Source organism: Hesperophylax consimilis, chromosome 28 (assembly GCF_061612785.1).
Source record: "Hesperophylax consimilis isolate HC1 chromosome 28, BYU_Hcon_1.0, whole genome shotgun sequence".
Classification (NCBI taxonomy): domain Eukaryota; kingdom Metazoa; phylum Arthropoda; class Insecta; order Trichoptera; family Limnephilidae; genus Hesperophylax; species Hesperophylax consimilis.
In genome coordinates this window covers 24,460,429-24,480,844 of record NC_142863.1, presented here as the reverse complement: position 1 = coordinate 24,480,844, position 20,416 = coordinate 24,460,429, and the positions used below count along the sequence as shown (strand labels likewise).

General features: G+C 37.0%; 2 protein-coding genes across 2 annotated transcripts in view; one reads left to right on the top strand and one right to left on the bottom strand.

Moving 5' to 3' along the window:
- LOC149410399 (uncharacterized) overlaps positions 1–20,416 on the top strand; it is an 892,605-nt gene that overhangs the window by 3,108 nt on the left and 869,081 nt on the right.
- On the bottom strand, positions 14,068–16,134 carry LOC149410406 (uncharacterized). Its single transcript, XM_089648471.1, has one exon. The coding sequence runs from the start codon at positions 15,968–15,970 to the stop codon at positions 14,339–14,341; it is 1,632 nt and encodes a 543-aa protein (XP_089504597.1). The 5' UTR covers positions 15,971–16,134; the 3' UTR covers positions 14,068–14,338.

Genomic DNA, 20,416 nt, shown 5'->3' with positions numbered 1-20,416 from the left:
CGAATGAATGGTATAGGAACACGTACGAGACAAACAAAGGAAAATTATTATTTTATATTTTACGAAAACTTTTTAATGCTTAAATCCTAATATTTATTTTAAAAAATAACATTATTTCATATACGTAATTAAATATACAACGAGAATAAATGAATTTAGAATGTTTTCATAATTTTATATATTTCCAGCATTATATCTTCTTCCCACATAAATTAATTCAAAACGTAAAACAACAGCAACGTTAATATTTTGTTTTATGAACATTATATTAATAAATCTAAAATGAAATATGAAATTGAACATGGCCGAGAAAATAAGAAAAAAAACGGTCACAACTTGGGATCGAACCCAGGATCTCTGTCTTAACTGGAGAACGCCTTTAACTACTCGGCCACTAAGACCTGATTACTTGTAGGATTATCAATATTATACTCAAATAATTTTCAACATATTTTTTGTTGCACCTCTAAAACACGATAATGCGGAGTATTATATCTGTCATTGTTTGTATGTCGCTACAAATTCTGTCGGCCGATGAGCTCTAGCGTTATGTAATACGCACAAAGGTTTTTCTGCGTATAATTTGTAGGTGTAATTTTGCAATTACAGCATAATTTTGATATATAAATGTTTAACTGCAGGGAAAATAATATATTACACCATTTTTTAAATTAAATAGAAAAAATAATGATACGTCTTAAAATATGTTGATGGAAATGCGAAGCCGGGTAGAAAAACCCATATTAGGTCGTAAGAACTAACAATAATGTACATAAATTTATTATAAGAACGAAAATATACAAATATATTTTTCTCCACACAGGAGTCCTCGAGGAAAACAATTTCCTTCAGGGTCTATGTCGTCTTTGGGGATGCTGTATGAATGTTTTTTTTTGAGGAGAGGAAGGAGTAAACATGAGTTTTGAAGAGACCCATGTTGTAGGTGGGAGGAAACACAGAAGCGGTCATATATATAGCCGACATCGTTCTTATGTGATAAATGTTGGGCTCGCTTTTGGCGTGTTTCCCGACTACGCACCTGTTCCCAAGGGATCAATGACGCTAGTTCCTCGAAGCATCTTCCATTGAAATACTGGTAGCTCTGTAGTTATCTTAGTGTACAAATAAAAATCTCGTTTATTATTCACAATAAAATGCTGGCGATATTTAGTTCAACTTGGCTGGCGGTTTGGAGACGGAATACTGGTGAGTTCCTTCACGCTGCCGCTTTTATAAGTTAAAGAAGATTCTAGAACAATTTGGTTACTATGTAGAATTTTCCAAACAAAAATGAAAAATAATAAAAGAACATCCAAGAATCTTGTTTGGAAAAAATCACCACTACAGGACTCCCCTTCCAGCGGCACGGTTGAGGGCCGCGATATAAAGAAAAGCTGAGTCAGATCTTGCTTATTGATGGTCTTAAGAAGGGTTGGTGCTGGTATCGTTGCATTTATCTTGGGTTCAGGGCCACTGTACAGTAGTTGTTTATTCTCTCAGGTAAAAAAAAAAAAAAAAATGATTATAAAAACAAAATTATTATAAATTACAAACACTGTTCACAACACAAGCTGAGGATACACTCAAGGTAACTATGGTGGGCACTATTATCCGCGCTGGTGCGGAGATGGTCTGGTGCACGCAGCTCCATGGTGCCTCAACCGATCACCCATTTTGAGACGGGGTTACCGGTGAGTCGGGGTAACACAATCACGTCGTAGGTCACCACTGTAGTTATCTTAGTGTACAAATAAAATCTCGTTTATTATTCACAATAGTATTCCGTCTCCAAACCGCCAGCCAAGTTGACCTAAATATCGCCAGCATTTTATTGTGAATAATAAACGAGATTTTATTTGTACACTAAGATAACTACAGCTCTAAAGATTGCAAACTGTTTGTTAAGAAAGAAGAGTCAGTTTCTTCATAAAGTCAAGGGTTTTTTCAAGTACTTTGGGGTTCCAGACAATAAGTGGTCTTGTAGAGGTAAACAATCAATTTACTTATACCGTCGTTGAGAAAATGTCGGGACCCTTCCAAGTGTGCAAAATTTCATCATCTTGGTATAAAAAAAACAAATCTGTAGAACTTCTTCTTAATATTGTTCACAGTTCATGTAAGCTTCTTCGACTCGTTTTTGTGTAAGATGGCTCGTATGTGGAACGAGTGACCATCATCTGTTTTTCCTTCTTCATCAACAAGACTCTCGTTCTCCTCAAGACCCGCATTAATAAATCTCTTCCTACAACCCGTACCTTAATCCGGCTCACTACGCTGCCCAACTAGGTGGCGATATAGCTCCCCTTCCTTTACAATGTACGGATAGGGACGGAGTCTAATCTCAGTACCAAAATCATCTAATAGAATGAAGTTTTGATAGCACGTGAATTAATGTATACCGCCAGCAGCAGGGCGATACTAAAAGTGTCTCAGAACTGGAGATAGATTTATTATATTTCTTATTGCAATGCGTTTATTATGACAGCTGTTTTATAGTTTTATGTAACCGGAGCAAGCGGTTCCGCCTACGCTCTAAATGTCATTAGGTGCAGAAATACTCATATCAGTGGAGCGAGATTTCAATGTTATTTTTTTTTTCAAATAGAAAAACAAATAATATGAAAATCATAATGGAGAATATTTTTAAGTGATAGTAAATTATGCTAACATGCAAAATCAAACTACAGATTATTTATATTTAAAAATCAGCCTTTTTATATTTTACTCGAAAAGTAGTCAACCGATATCGCTGAAAATTTCAAAGTTTGTAATTATTAGTGCTAAGAGTGTTAAGAAAGTGGTTTACATTGTATAAAATGTCGGGACGCCCGATAAATGAGATACGGAGTCGAATTAAGGCGAAGCTAAATGCTAAATCACAATTTTGTTTAATCTTTATAACGAATTGGTGTACATTATGAATACCAAAAAATATGTTTTAGATAAATTAAACGTTTTTCTATCGTTTCGCTTGATTAGAATACAAATAAATAATCTACTCAATAAGAAATATAAACGTAAACTACTAAAAAAAATACAGTGTGTGGCAAGCCTACGCACGACGGAAGTGAAACTTTTAGTATTCTTCTCTCTCTCTTTTCATTTCATATTATTATTATTCAGAATGCTGTATATTATAGTTTTAAAAAGCATAAATTTATTTATAGGCGTGTTGTTAACAAATAAACGTTTAACTAGATTCGTAATATTGACATATTTATAAGAAGCATGAGATAAAAAAAATTAAAAGTTATAAAAATATGGGATTCAAACCCGGGTCCTGCATAACGAGTGTCGAACGCTCTGCCTCTAGACCGCGAGGAGAGGTATCTCGCGCGACGAGAACCGCGTATTCAACGTGTACTCCTCAATTGACTTGTCCCGCGCAAATTTTCAAACACGCAAATGAATAATATCACATAACGTCTCGTTAACGCTTTATATAGGGTCGAATCGAAGATATATCGGCAGTGTGAAGTCATATCTGTCGTTTTTCAAAATATTTCCGTATATTTGTCCATTTTGGAAAAGATCTATCGTATTTTAACAGTCTCATGCCCGTATGGAGTCTGAATTTGAAAAACATTTCTAAATTTTGAAAAACTCACTTACGGCTGTGTTTTTTACTAAAAAAACTTGTCACGCACGTCTGCGAGGGTAATTAGTCGCGTTATCGGCCTTGATTAGTAATTTTAATGATTCAAAATAAAAATAATTAATCAAAATACCGAGCGACTCTACCGGCTCGATTTGTAAGCTATATTTTGACCAAAATATCATATAGGTACCGACCGTTATTTCTAGCCAATTACTCGAGTGAACACCTGCCAGTCTAGAGTCTCACTAAATGGATTTAGACATTTCGGGAGACTCTTGGTTAAAATTAACAAATTTATGTAATTTTTACTACATTATTACAAATCATGTAGATATCTTTTTAAATGTATGCCTGACAAAGTCGCAGCACGAGAGCATTTTATCACTTTTCCTCGTATTAAAAAAATCACAAAAAGAAAAAAAAAATAGTTAAAGCGGGGATCGAACCTCGGTTCTTCACGACGACAGTCGGGAGCTCTGCCTCTAGACCGCGAAGCTGAGTTTGGAGAGTGACCTAAACTAGGTATATAATATTAGCTAGGCTCCTATAGCGAAATGATCACGGTTTTTCGTGACGGTCATGAGTCGGTTTTACTCCGGTCCTCGAAAATGCATAATGCGCGTAAAGAAATTTCACTTCAAAAAAATTTTTCCATAGAAATTTATGAACGCATAAAGGAAACAACTTTTAAAAGATACAATATTATTGCTTAGATTATCTGTGACAGTTTCACTTGATTAGCTTTTTTGCTTTCTTATAAAATTATTTACGAAATAAATAAACGTCGAACGTTTCTAGACTCCGTTTGTCAAGCGATTTTAATGCCTATTACCTACAATATAAGGTATACAAAGAATATACACATTTTTGGCTTGTAGCTTCCTCCTATGTAAGTTAATTTCTTAGAAGCTAGTCGCACTATACAGGGTGCGTAGAAACTGCAGATAATACACAACTGCTGACCCTGTAAAAATCGTAAGTGAGCCTCGCTGTTGAATTTGATAGCCACATCTGGTCGGAAGCACCAACATACATGAAAAAACCCTTGACTCTGTGCAGAAACGGGCGGTCCGTTTGATAGATTCTCCTTTTTTTATATTAACTCCACACAGGAGGCCCTGAAGAAAATAATTTCCCTCAGGGCCTATGTCATCTTTGGGGATGCTGTGTGGAGGGTCTTTTTGTGGAGAGGAAGGAGTGAACATGGGTCTTGAAGAGTCCCATGTTGTAGGAGGGAGGAAACACAGAGGCCGGCAGTTCGTTCCACAGCCGAGCTGTTGAACTTAAGAACGAATCGTAGAAGCGACCCGTTCTCATGTGACAAATGTCAACTGTGTACAAATGTTGGGCGCGCGATTGGCGTGTATCCCGACTACGCACCGTGCCGAAGGGATCAATGACGCTAGTTCCTCAGAGCATCTTCCATTGTAATACCGATAGAACAAGGACAGCATACTTACCTGACGCCTGTGCTCTAAAGATTGCAGTCCGTTTGTTAAGATTGGGGAATCTATCAAACGGACCGCCCGTTTTTGCACAGAGTCAAGGGTTTTTTTTAGGTATTTAGGGGCTCCGGACCAGAGATAAACTCCTACCTTAATAAACAGATTGCAATCTTTTGAGCACAGGCATCAGATAGGCCATAGGCCAAGTGCTATCTCCCATTTTACCTCAATCTTTTAACAAAAACCCAGTCCCTAGTTCACCACGGTTGTTATTGGGTATGTGACTATGTCTTCTGGTTCTACTGTATGTCTCCCCAGGTCTCTGAGCCTAGTTCCCACCAGTGCAGGTCATTGGCACCATAGGTGAATTGAAGTCTCTTCATCCTCTTCACATTTCCAGCATCTATTGGTGTTTTCCACTCCCAATATCTGCATGTGTCTCCTGAGATGACAGTGTCCCGTTAGTAGTCCTACCAGTTCCCTCAGTGAGTTTCTGTCCATGTCGAGTATTTTCTTGGTTCGTCTAGGGTCTGGTCCTTTTGTGAGTACTTTGGATTGTCTCATTCCAGGTGCCCTCTCCCATTCTTTGCAGCGCTGGGATTTGACCCACCTATCAATATGTAATTTTGTGTGGCAAGCTGATACTCCTACGGCCGGCTCGGATCCTACAAGTGGTGCTTTCGCTCCTTTCATTGCTAGTTGGTCATCAGGTGGGTTTGATGGCTTTGTTATACCGGTATTAAAATGGAAGATGCTCCGAATAACTAGCTTCATTGATCACTTTGGCACCAGTGCATCGTCGGTAAATACACCGAACGCCCGTCCAACTTTTGTTCATGTTTGACATTTGTCACATGAGAACGGGTCGCTTTTACGACTCTTTCATGAGTTCAACAGCCCGACTGTGGGACGAATTGGCAGCATCTGTATTTCCTCCCTCCTACAACATAAGTCTCTTCAAGACCCATGTTTACGCCTTTCTGCGGTAGGAATTCCGGCGTAAAATCTGGTTCCACGAACTTTGCTTTGAATTTAATCGTCATTTTCAAAATTGGAACTGAATTTTAAGATTTTTCAATTTTATCAAATAATTATAAGCAATAATTAGTCGTTTGAAATATAAATACAAATTCAAAATATCTTCCGAGTAAAAATAAATGCCGCCAACGGGAATTGAACCCGTACCTTCTGATGTTTGGTCAGGTGCTCTGAACCACTGAGCTACGTTATTTTATTTACAACCCGCCAAAAAATTAAATATGTACTAGTACCTCAATCAAAAATTATTGCATATTATATTCGGGATACTTCAGGAGACTAATTATTGCTTATAATAATTTGTTATCCTTTGTGCTATGCATAAGAAACCTTATATTATAAACATTAGTTTATCATAAAAAATTATAAGTAGATACCTACCAGTTATAACGTAAGACTGTTTTCAAAAGCGTTATTGATTTATCGAGAATTTATACTATCCCGTAATATTCTCTTAATTAATGATAATAATATGGATGTAATAAGTAGTATGGATCAGCTGTTGCGAAGAAGATGTTAACTTGCAAGTAGATATCAAATGATGGTCCAGCGGAGATGTTAGCCCGGATGTTATGAGGATGTTGAAAGAAATATTCATAATTTAAAAGCTTGCTTTATTCTTACTTACAACAACAAACAGAATCCTTTCATCTTATTAAATTTAACAATTCGAGGAATTACGCTGCTCTGATATCGAAGATATTTCAACAACGAAATAACTTAGAATATTATTAAAATCACTGAGATTTAAAAAAAATTTATTAAAAATAAAATTTGCTTATTTTTTATGTTACGGAAAATAATTGCCCATATCATCTTTGGGGTTGCTGTGTAGTGGTATTTTAAAGGAAACAAAGGAGAGAAAGTTCTAAGAAGGATACAGGTATGAGGGATGGATAGGAATCTGGTGGGTAGTGTGTCCAAGAGTGACGGACGTATAAATCTAGAAAATCTAAAAGAGTCTCCCTCAAACAGTGTCTCCCAACTCAACGCAGTAGGTGAGAAGACACATCCGCCGACAAGACCTAGACAAACCTGTACTCCATACACCCGGGTACCCCTGCTAAGTCACCAAAAGTAGCAAACCACTTGGGGTGACCTATGACAGAACAGTTGGTTATCCGATGGTTCCTTGGGCGGTGGTCCCATACACGCCAACCAAATTGAGACGAAATACAAAGAGAAATATTAAGTTAATTGAAATAAAGCCAAAAAAGTTCTTATACTAAAGTTGCATAAAAACGGAGTTTTAACTAACTAACTAACCAACTAACCACCACGCCGTTTCCCCGCAGGGGTAGGCAGAGAGGACGGACCGCCAAACAACTCGGTCTTGGCACACTCCTTTCTTCATTCACATTCATACATCGTCTCGTAAATTACTATTTTATTATTCTGACTCTTGACATGGCCCGACGCAAGTATCTGATTCACTTGGTCGTGCCATGTCTTCCTCGGGCGACCCGATCTGCTACCATTCAAATTGGCATCATATATCCTCCTTACACTCCTTTCTTCGCTCATTCGCTCTACATGCCCAAACCATCTAAGCGCCCCTTTCTTGATATTACTCATTAAACTTACATCAGCCTTACACTCTTTGAGGATCTCCACATTTCTCACACGATCATACATGGTTTTACCACACATACTACTCAAGGATCTCATTTCTACAGCATTCAGTCTACTATCATCCTTCCTCTGCCAGTTCCATGCCTCACTTCCATACATTAGGGTAGATACCAGCACTCCATTGTGGACTGCTAACTTCGCTTCTTTGGACAATTTCGCCAACTGCGTTCAGTCCTCCATTAATGGAGTTACCTGCATTTACTGTTCTTTCAATATCTCTGTCAGCCTTCCCATCTCTCATAAACATGCTTCCTAAATACACAAACTCATTCACCTGCTCCAAGTATTCCTCATTCACAGCTATATTGCAAAATGTTTTCGTACTTTCTCTTTCAAACACCATTACTTTAGACTTACTTACATTCATCATTAACTCATTCGTCATCCATACTTCGTTCATCCTAGACACGAGAGACTGTAGATCTTCTGTACTGTTAGCAATCAGCACCGCATCATCAGCATACAACAGGCAACATACTTTCAGATTAGACGGAGTTTTATTGTGTCTTAAAACTGATTTTAGACAAGGGAGAGAAGAAGAGGAATACAGGATAAGGATAGGGATGCTCCCGATACATTTCATACTCACGTATTAACTTACGATAAGTTACTTGTGTTCGATATTCTGAAGGTTCTGCATTGTGATATGTTACGTTATATTGCGCACATACACCGTGAACAAGAGAATTTTTTCTAATGTTGGTTCTACATGTAAGCAAATCTGCATGTTTTATCGTGTTGATCTTGACGGAATATGAATTTGTATTCTATTGGTAAGCTCTGGCGAGTTCAGGCCATTATTCAAAAATTTTAATAACAAGTTTTGATCAAAAATTAAGCATCGTGTATGAAGGTAGTTGAAGTTGTGAAATTTAATGGATTCAGTGTAATTTAAAAAGTGTAAGGACGGGTTGTTTCGGAGAATTTGAACAATTCATCAAATTTCAACGTTCATTTACGGGTTCTATGAAAGTCCTATTCAATTTTTTTTATTATATCATTATCGGTTAGTTGCTTCAGAGAACTGAAATAAAAACAGAACTTAAAAATATCTTATTGTAGAAAGCAATCACTTTGTGGTTTGACATATTTAATAAAATAAAATACTTTTTTGTTTTAAAACCACGATATTTATTAATTTAAGAACCGACCGGTTTCGCTTTACTTAAGCATCATCAGGGTACAAATTAATACAGTATTAATTTGTACCCTGATGATGCTTAAGTAAAGCGAAACCGGTCGGTTCTTAAATTAATAAATATCGTGGTTTTAAAACAAAAAAGTATTTTATTTTATTAAAAATATCTTTCACAAAACTTGAAAATTAACTTTGAAATTTGAAGAATTGTTCAAGTTCTCCGAAACAACCCGTCCTTAGTTTAGTTTATAATTTTTCAATCTTACTAAAAAAGATTCCCTAAAATTCCGTATAACTATACGATGTAAAGGGCCGTATACAGCTCGCGTTAAAATTTTTTCTCATAATAATATCCATGCAAGATTTTTATAAACTGGCACCACTTTATTCCAAACCTCAAAAACAAGGTCATTTTCGCATTTCGCGTTTTGTTGCAAAGTTTTTTCAGATAAAATTTTTAGTGTCGTAAACCCAGTATGTTTTGAAATGCTTCGATATCCTGCGAATTAGATTATGCGTAACGCATTTGCTTTGGTAAATCGATATTTCGATTAAAATATTCCTCTGATAGTGATGCAAATGGGTATTACTGCTTTTTTACATTTACATTGCGCGAAGGATCGATATTTGCCAAATCAACCTGATTCTGACAATCCGTTACGTTAGCAAACGTATTGCCATCTCTAATGCAGAGAAGCAATGTGGCCATACTGAGTCCGTTCTACAGATATTTTAATGAAGCCTGCTCTAAGGAGCTAACTGCTTTGATCCCCGGTGCACCGGCGCACGTGCGTGAATCTCGACATACACGAGCGGAACACACAATCACAGTTGATGTTGGGTTCATGAGAACGGGCCGCTTCTTCGACTCATTTTTGTGTAACGAGCTACCGGCATATATTGTTCATATAATCCGGGCCTCTTCAAGACACACATTGATAAATACCTACCAACAGCCCCTTCCTTAACCCTCACAACGCTGCCCAACCGGGTGGCGACATAGCCCACCTGCCTTCAATGTACAGACATCGGCTATTATAACTCTTGACAAGATCAGACTAAAATATTTGATTAACTTTATCACGCCATGTCTGTAATGAGACAATATCTATTATCAATACATGAGAATCCAACACAGAGCTTTAAGGCACCATTAATTCTCTCTATCAGAACTCACGCCTCATTTGTAACGTTTCATTTAATACCGAAATATAACTCTTTAACTTGATGATAATGGCGTACAATCAAAATAGACGAAGATGGATGTAGTCCATCCCTCTCTGGCCCGGACCTCACTTAACTGCTAATGGAGAGGGCCGTACCGATGAATAAATTGAAATTGTGCCCTTGGAGCAACAAGGTTCTATCTGATATTTTGGTCAAAATGGACGTTTGCATCAAAATTCTCACTTTTTTTTCTCATCAAAATTATATCTAAGGGGTAAGGCCAACTTGGTCAGTTTCAACGTCTCAAAAACCCAAGCGTGTCTGATTTCGGCAAAGAGGGAGATCAATGACTGTCTGGTGCAATTTGATGGGAGCACTCTCCCCAATAAAGACTCCATTGAAATGCTTGGAGTTACTATATCAGACCAGCTCAAGTATCGGGGATCCATAGAAGCCCGAGTAAATCAGGCCTCCAAAAAGTTGGGCGCCTTGTACAGGGCTAGGAGATTCTTCAACAGTGACCAGCTGCTGACCCTGTACAAGTCTCAAGTCCGCCTAACTATTGAATTTGGGAGCCACCTTTGGGCTGGTGCCCCAAAATACTTTATAAACCTGCTTGAGTCTGTGCAAAGGAGAGCGATCCGTCTGATTGACAATCCGTTGTTAACAGACCGATTGCCTTCTCTGATGCATAGACGCAATGTAGGCATGCTGTGTCTGTTCTACAGGTATTTCAATGGAGCCTGCTCCAAGGAGCTAGCAGCATTGATTCCTGATGCACCGGTGCACGTGCGCGAAACTCGACGGACACGAACTGAACACCCGTTCACGGTTGACGTTGGCTTCATGAGAACGGGCCGTTTTTACGACTCGTTTTTGTGTAAGTCGGCTCGTATGTGGAACGAGCTACCGGCATCTGTTTTTCCTCCCTCCTATAATCCGAGCTCTTCAAGGCCCGCATTAACAAATCCCTTCCTACAGCCCCTACCTTACTCCGCCTCACAACGCCGCCCAACCGGGTGGTGACATAGTTCCCCTGTCTGTGCACTGCACAGGCAGGGACACTCTTGTGAGGTGTCACATAAAAAAAAAAAAAATCTAAAATATAAAAATTCCTTGTAAATTCACAGATAAAACACTAAATATGTATTTATTAGAACCACAAGGATACATTTACATTTTAAGAGCAACATAGATCTTTTAAAAAACCTTTGTTGTTCTAACATAGTTTTTGCAAGCAATTTGTATGGATATTTCAGGAGACTACTTATTGCTTATAATTATTTGTTATCGTTTGTGCGATGTCTTTTAAGCATTGTTTCATCATTACAAAATAACTTTTTTTATCTATTTATTACAATATTATCTTTAATCTATTTTTAGAATAACAAGTTTTTCATATAAACATTAAACGATTTCAAATGTTAGTATTTTATCCTTGATTCAAGTTTTGAACCTCACTTTCTCAGTTTCATACAACCGGCAGATAGAACCATGTTGTTCCAAGTACACAAAATTTCATCCGATTCTTCGTATTTGTGAATCATCTGCCTGCCACTGCGAGAGCTGGAGATGGGTCAATGTGTAATTAATGTTAGTCTACCTTTAAGAGGTTAATTTTATCTGGAAATGTAATATGGTTCGCGAAGGGATTGATTCATGAACTCGATGCCAGAAGGCATTTTCGCCAAAGTTTATACACATTTTTATCATTTCTATTCCGTTACTTTTACGTATGGGCTTAGAAGTAAATTATATATAAAATAATAACGCCATCAAAGTTACTTACAGGTACTTGTACTTGACTGGGTCTGGCACCGAGGACTTGTCAACAAATTGCATTCTTACGGACTTCCCGCATCCCTGTGTACGTGGATTGCTGACTTTTTAAGGGATAGGTCGATTCAGGCGGTTGCTGACGGTTTCACCTCTTCCTCGCACTCCATAAATGCTGGCGTCCCACAGGGATCGGTTCTGTCTCCGACTTTGTTTTTGTTGCACATCAATGACCTTTTGACATGTGCACCGATTCATTGCTACGCGGATGACAGTACAGTTCATGATAGCTTTTTGTTTGACAAGCCCCCAAAGGGCACACAAACTCCAACGGCTCGGAGGGCTTTGAAGCAGAGAATGGACGGTTATCTCGAGAGTATTTCCTCCTGGGGTAAAAATAATCTCGTCGAATTTAATGTTTCAAAGACCCAATCCTGTCTGATTACGTCTAAAAGGGATCCAAATGATAATCTAGTCTCCTTCAACGGAAGCAATCTTCCGAACAGGCCTTCCATTGATATGCTTGGTGTAACTATAAGTGACCAGCTCAGGTACGGGGGCTCCATCGAAGCCAGAGTAAAGTTGGCCTCTCAGAAGCTGGGCGTACTGTACAGGGCCCGCAGATACTTTAATAGTACACAACTGCTCACCCTGTACAAATCGCAAGTGCGCCCTACTGTCGAATTTGGCAGCCATCTCTGGTCTGGAGCCCCAAAATACCTGAAAAAAACCCTTGACTCTGTGCAGAAACGGGCGGTCCGTTTGATAGATTCCCCAATCTTAACAAACGGACTGCAATCTTTAGAGCACAGGCGTCAGGTAGGTATGCTGTCCTTGTTCTATCGGTATTACAATGGAAGATGCTCTGAGGAACTAGCGTCATTGATCCCTTCGGCACCGGTGCGTAGTCGGGAAACACGCCAAACGCGCGCCCAACATTTGTACACAGTTGACACTTGTCACATGAGAACGGGTCGCTTCTACGATTCGTTCTTAAGTTCAAGAGCTCGGCTGTGGAACGAACTGCCGGCCTCTGTGTTTCCTCCCTCCTACAACATGAGACTCTTCAAGACCCATGTTCACTCCTTCCTCTCCACAAAAAGACCCTCCACACAGCATCCCCAAAGATGACATAGGCCCTGAGGGAAATTATTTTCTTCAGGGCCTCCTGTGTGGAGTAAATATAAAAAAAAAAAACTTGTATATTTACAATTACTTAACATACATAATTTAATATTGATATTCTAACTAGAAGGTGGTTAGTAACCTCGGCAGCCAGCAACACACTGCATCGGTTTGGGCTAGCTTGGTCCGTCGCAGTGCTGGAGTCTGGTCAGGTGTCAATCATATCGTCTGCTAAGGGTGAACGATTCCTCAATATAAGGTACTCTAATGTGAGATCGCTGCTGTGTTCGCTTTCCACAATAGTATCGGAATAGAAGTAACGGATTCTTATCTTATCTTATTTCTAAAGCATTCAGTCATTGTTCACACTTTTTCTTCCATGCCTCGCTGTCATTCTCACCATTGTCAGGTTTGGTAGCATTCCATTGTGGACTGAAAGCTTCGCTTCTGTGGGCATTTTTTTGTAGCGTCAACCGTGTTCTGTCCTCCATTATTGGAGTTACCTGCATTTAACCGTCTTTCAATATCTCTACCAGCCTTTCCATCTCTTAGAAACATACTTCCCAAATACAAAAACTCATCCACCTACTCCAATTCATCATCATTTACGACTGTATCGCTCCCTATTTTTGTTATCTCTCTTTTTCAAATACCATGACTTTAGACTTACTTAGATTCATCATTAACACATTATTCATAAATACCTCGTTCTTCATAGGGTTTCAATCCCGGCATGCGAAAATAAATAAATTCTTGTAATTAATATAAAAAATACTGAGAATTTATGACAGGAGTAGTACTCATTAAATAATATTTTGTTCTGTATGTAACATGAATTTTACGTGGTCACTGGTTAATGCAACATGTACAATGTAATTATTTTTATAAAATTGTAAAACTGTTTTTTCCAGAATAAACATAAATAAATAAATAGAAAGACCAGCTTTCCGAATCAAACGTTCACCTTTACCATCTCCTTTCACTAATAATTTCTTCAGCCTTACAGAATACCCTTAATGTAATATACAATGGTCCATACATGTGAAAAAGGAAAGAAACACGATATCATAGAGCAAATAATCAAAATAATAACACATTTAAAACAACAGACGTTTTATTTTAACAATCTTTTTAAAGAAAATATTTTATTTTATTCTATGAGAGGTTTTTAACAATAATAAACTTTTGTTGCGATTAAAATTATGGACAAAATTTCGTCATAAAATAATATCATCAATCGTTTTTTATTTTTTTAACAAGTTGATCAATTTATTTATTCAAAATTAAGGTCAAAGAATATATTGATATTCTTTGATAATGTTGGTCAAATTCTTATAACTCAACTGCACTCGTACAAAATGAGACCCCGATATCATTATAAGGGCATAGGTAGCACTACTGCATATTGATTAAAATGATTTATAATTTTTTTGTTCCACAGGTTTTAGGGTAAAAGCTGAGAAGTCTCTGCCAAGTTGTAGAATCTTTTTCAGGAAGTTCAGAATCATTGCAGATTCTTGTGAAGTTGACTGGTCCACTGTACATGCAGGCTGGAGAATCACCATCGGTGAACAATAGAGAATCGGTGAAGACGTCGTGCTCATCCGCAGCGCCCAAGATATCGCCGATGCAAGGACACTTCCATGGATTACCACTCAAAAACACGGTGCTCGTGTGAGCCTTAACTCCCTCAAAGAATCCTTCCGGCAAGTTGGTCAAATTGTTGCAAGAGATATCCAGAGCTATCAACGCCGTAGAACTAGATAACAAGTCCTTTTTCACAGACTTTAGTTTATTCCGGGCCAAGTTCAGGGTCATCAGTTTACTTTGTTTAGCGATTAGTTCAACGGAAAACGCCTCCAATAAGTTGTTCGATAACGAAAGCTCTTGCAGAAGGACGTTCAGTTGAAACGTATTAGGATGGAGAACTTTAATTAAATTCCCAGATAAAAACAAGGTGTGTAGCTTCGTCATTTTAGAAAATACTACTTGAGTCAGTTTGCTTAAAATATTGTCGGAAATGTCTAGCATTTGAAGATTTAACAGGTTGTCGAATAGCTTATCAGGTATTTGAGCTAACCGATTCTTCTTCATAGATAATACTACCAGATTCGAGTTAGAAGAAAACAATCTCGTACTTAAGATTGTCAAATTGTTGTAAGAAAGATCCAAAATCCTCAGGTTTTTATTTAAAGCAAATGTATTTTGATCTGTGAGTCTTGTCAAAAAGTTGTGCGATAGTACAAGCTTGTACAATTGTGTGTTATTACGAGCAAACAGTCTGGTGGGGAGCTTCGGAGAAGTGATGCTGTTGTGCGATAGATCGACCATCACCAAAGCTGTTAGAGGATCCAGCAGTTTATCTGGAATGGTCTCTAGTTTAGAATGCGATAAAATCAAATTCTTCAAACGCGGTATTTCCCTGAAACAATTCCCATCTAACACCATTGAAGTTTCGTTAGACATCACCATGTGTTTCGCTCTCAGAGTCTTTAAGCTTGGCCCAAATTTCAAAGTATTGAAGTCAACATAGATATTGTAGGATACGTCAAGAATACGCAGGCTTTTAAAAACTTCGAAATTAGGCTCCAAAGTTTCATCTAAGACCAGAAGGTTATGGGAGAGATCAAGTTCTTTCAACTTGCCCAGTCCGGCGAAAGCGTCAGGTTCAATCTTTGATATGACATTATTTGCCAGCTTCAGGCTGCGAAGATTCGTCAGTGAAAGAAACATATTATCTGTCAAAACATCCAACTTATTGTATGATAGATCCAAGTATTGTAGGTTCTTGAACTTGGCCAAGACTTCTGGCCCAATGCTCATGATGTTAGCATCTTTTATCCAGAGATATTCCACTTCATTCCAAGTCCAAGATAGACCCTCTCCAAATTCGGCGCCTGAAGACAAATCGTTGAACATCAACCCCAAGGCCGAACATTCCAGCACGCCGGGCTTTGATATTTCAAACTGACAGTAGATGTCCGCATTGCAAAAACAAATAGACATAAATTGGACCACGCAAACTAACCAAAAACACTTAAAAGCCACCATGTTTTAGCTTCGATTTATTTACACATCACAAACACTTAAACACGAGTACTAATAATTATTGTATTAATTCCGCCTGTTTTGCGAGTAAATTGTGTTATTTTCACTCACACTGCCGGCGAGATTTCAGATGCCGTTGCAGTCACGTCAGCCGAGATAAAAACCAAAGTGAATTATAAATAAACACTGTCAACTGGGAGCTTCATATAACGAGAAGTTATCTTAGCAAATACTGTCTTATCTGAATACTTAATATTGCGGTCGTAAAAGGAACACCACACGGAAATACTAAGATCATAGTATTTCCGTGTGTTCATAAAAAAGTCATTAGCTCTACATAGGAGTCCGTGAGAAAAATAATTTCCCTCAGGGTCTATGTCATCTTTGGGGATGCTCTGTGGAGGTTTTTTCTTTTAAGGAAATAGAGAAGACAAAGATCTGCGAAAGAAAACATGTACGAGGGATGGATAGGAATCTGGGGGTCAGTGTGTTCAGGAGTAACGGACGTTTGAATTCATACCTCTCACTGTCCGGCTGGAGAGGTCAAAAGGTCTCCCTCAACCAGTCTCTCCCGATTCGACCCGCCACGCAATAGATGGGCAAATTCATCCGCCGCCAACACCTAGACAAACCTTACCACATGAACTCGGGCAGCCCTACTAAGTCATCATACGAAGCGGACCACTTGGGGTGACCTATGGCAGGGGTGTTGGTTATCCAATAGATGGTACTCATACTAAAAGGTCACCATGTGTTCATAGAAAAAATATTTTAAATTAGTTTTGAAATTCACAACAAAAGTACGAATACGTAAATAATCTCATCAGTCACTTGCGAAATTGTGTCTAAGAGATTGGAAATAAAAACCGAGTTATATAATCTCATCAGTCACTTGCAAAATAAAAACCAAGTTATATAATTTCATCGGTAACTTGCAAAATAAAAACCGAGTTATATAATCTCATCAGTCACTTGCAAAATTGACATAATGATAGTAGTTTTGCAGCACTCTACACTGTTTGGTAAATTTATAGCCAAATCGCCAAAAAATTCTGCATTTCTGCTAACCAGATATAAATGAATTTTTCGGGCGTTTTGAACGTTTTAATACTATAATTTTAATGCTAATAATTAAGTTGCACATCTTTATACAGGAATGCCCTAGTGGGATGTGCAGATTGTGTTTTTTTTATGTTAAAAACTATTTGTTTAATGATTAAATAAATGTCTAATTTATATAGTATTCTTGTGATTTAAGGGTAGTAATTATAGATAAAATATATGAAAATACTTAAACCAAAATTATTATGAGCGACAATCATGTATATATGAAAAGAAACGGATTTTGTTTGATCAGTCACCGTTTAGAACTGCTGCACGGCCATTTACATAAAAAAAATATTTTGGTTTGAAGCCAAATACTTAAATAAACTGAAAGTTATTGTCTTTAATAAAGTGCATAGAAAATACTTTGTTAAGTTATATGCTATTGTGTTTAAAATTATTGAATATAGGCCATTGAAAAAAGTGTTTCGGGCTCAAATCCTAGCTTAAGGCCCCGTAGTAAGCGTTCAAAGATAATTTGAAATTGAGATACGTAAATACGAATGTTAGAGGGAGCGCGGTAATATTAAAAAATATATATAATAATTAAGCAAAATGGTGTAAATATTTAATAAAATACGACTCGTTTGAAATAGAGCAAAAATTTCTCGACAAAATGCTTTAGTCCCATTTAAAAATACACTGTGAATTTTTTCATGTCTATAACAAATTAAATAACAGAACAAAACGTATTTTAAATAATTTTCTGAGTTTGCTTTGCGATTTTTTTCTCTAGATTAAATTTCATATAGTTGACGTTTAAGCATAACAAATTTATAGATATTATCTTCAAATATAACATATATATTTTTTTGGAGCTTATAAACTTAAAGAGTTAACGAGAAACTTGTTATAAATCGGCAGAAATTGGGTAGATAAATTGGGTAAAAAGAGCGCGAAGCCAACTTATCATATTGTTTGGTAACAGCTATTTCGACATGAATCAGAGATGCAATAACAAATATTTTACTGGTAGGTAATAACAATGATTAGTTCGTGACCCACACATTTATTAACTACCAAAAGTAAATATCTAAAAGTGTGAAGAGAAATTAATACAACTTTTTTGATGGTTCAGTTCAAACTTTTAAATCAAAAAATGATGTCACAACAAATTAATGAATAAATTTATTTTTCATTTTGCATTTATCTTCACATTCAATAATAACATTACATGAACTTGATAGTAAAAATTGACCCACAGTTGAGTGATAAGACTGAACGAAAAACGTTACGAGATATCTAACGTTATTTATTCTTGGTTTTTACAGATGATATCATTACATGAGAACAATCCAGATGTAAAAGCACACTTAATACACAAATAGGTACATATAATTTAAAAAAATCTATTAAGACATATTATGATACATCCATTTGCATACATACATCTAAATAAAGATTATAAAACGAAACAAAAAATAAAACTAAAACATATTAATTTTTGGGGATGACATCGTTTCACTGGCTGTATGGTTATCAACTTAATAAATCTATTCAATTTCTGGGTTCGATTCCTAGTTTTAAATGTTATATTTTTATTTTTCAGTGTCTTGTACTGTTCCAAGTTTCGTTTAGATTTATTAGCATTATATTCTTCATCAATGATATATTCAATTGATTGGTTTAACCTTTAAAAAAAAATAAAAATAAAAATAAAATATTCATGTTCATATTCAATTCTGAGCATTATATACTATCAACATAGATCTTTTTTTTTTAAGAAAGACAAACATTCCCGGGTTACGAATAACCTGACAATATTTGAAAATCTCCTACTACCACCACAGTAAGCTGAAAATGTTGCTTGTGTTGTGATGGAGGACTTAGCCAGCCGAGGAATTGAACACATTACGCCCGAGTGAGACCCAAGCGCGATGTCAACTCGGCCACCGACCGGTCATCATTGTATTACATATTTGTACAGCGCACTTGAGGTGATTTTTCACAAAAACAGCGCTTTGTAAATCATCCAAATATTATTATTACATACTCTGAGGTACACGTCTATATCCCCTTACATTATTATGTTCGCTTTTGTATTTATCAATCACTCTCACGACAGCTGTCAAGTCATTTTATGGGAACATCAAATTTAACTGTCATAAAACCCAGACTGTAAATGAGAATTATATTATTTTAAGCTGTGAAAATATCCATATCATTAAAATGCTGTAAATTTTGCTTATGTTGTTATAATATTTCTTTCTTCATTTCTTCAATTGAATTGTTTTTTATATTTTTATTGAGGTAACGGGGTGTGACATTTTTGAATAGTTTCTAAGGCGCCGTTTTGTTTTACGGGTTTATTGACACAACGAAAGGCGTTAAGCAAGGTTGCGTAATGTCACCGTGGTTATTCAATATATATTCGTACATTAATCGTATGCAAACATTTGAAGAGGTGGGATTGGGCGCAACATTGAGTAATGCTGTATGTTGTGTGCTGATGATACGCTGTTGATTACTAACAGTATGAAATGCCTACTGTCTCTCGTGTAATGAACACAGAATGTGCGAAGAAAAGGTAAATGATGAATGTAAGTTAGTCTACAGTCATGGTGTTTGAAAACAGTGTGGCAATATAGTTGTGAATTATGAATACTTGGAGCAGGTGGAAGAGTTTGTGTATTTTGGGAAATATGTTTACGAGAGGTGGGAAGGCTGATAAAGATATTGAAAGAAGGGTTAATACGGAACACGAAAGAAGCGACCTAGCAGTCAACAATAAAGTGCTGGTACCTTCCCTGATTTATGGCAGTGATGCATGAAACTGGCAGAGGAAAGAACGGAATTAGACTGAATACAATAGAAATGAGATCCCTGAGGCGTATGGGAAATCGTGCAAAGTGTACAAGGAGTGTACACTTTGTATTGTTATATATTGAGCAAATGTGAATGGCAAAATAAGTCAGGGACGCCCGAAGAAGCCAAGGGCCGTGTCAAGATACGGAATAATAGAGAGGTCTATATTATTGTGAATGAGGCAAGGAATGTGTGCCAAGATCGTGTAGTTTGACGATCCGTTCTCTCTGCCTACCCCTGCGGAGAAACGGTATTATGGTTAGTTAGTTAGTTACCCACTGTTATGTTACTTTAACAATGGGCCTGTTCCATGATTATATTTTTTTGGTTTTAAAGGATTTGGAGTCATTTTGGTCTTAAACTTTTTAATCGTGTTAAATAATAATATAATAGAAGTAAATTGATGCGGCTTTGGAAATTAAATATTTTTAATTTTATTAATTTTTAAAAGAAAGACAAACATTCCCGGGTTACGAATAACCTGACAATATTTGAAAATCTCCTACTACCACCACAGTAAGCTGAAAATGTTGCTTGTGT

Bases quoted from the DNA above. Each gene is read 5' to 3' on its own strand.
- LOC149410406 (XM_089648471.1), bottom strand. From the start codon at position 15,970: ATGGTGGCTTTTAAGTGTTTTTGGTTAGTTTGCGTGGTCCAATTTATG.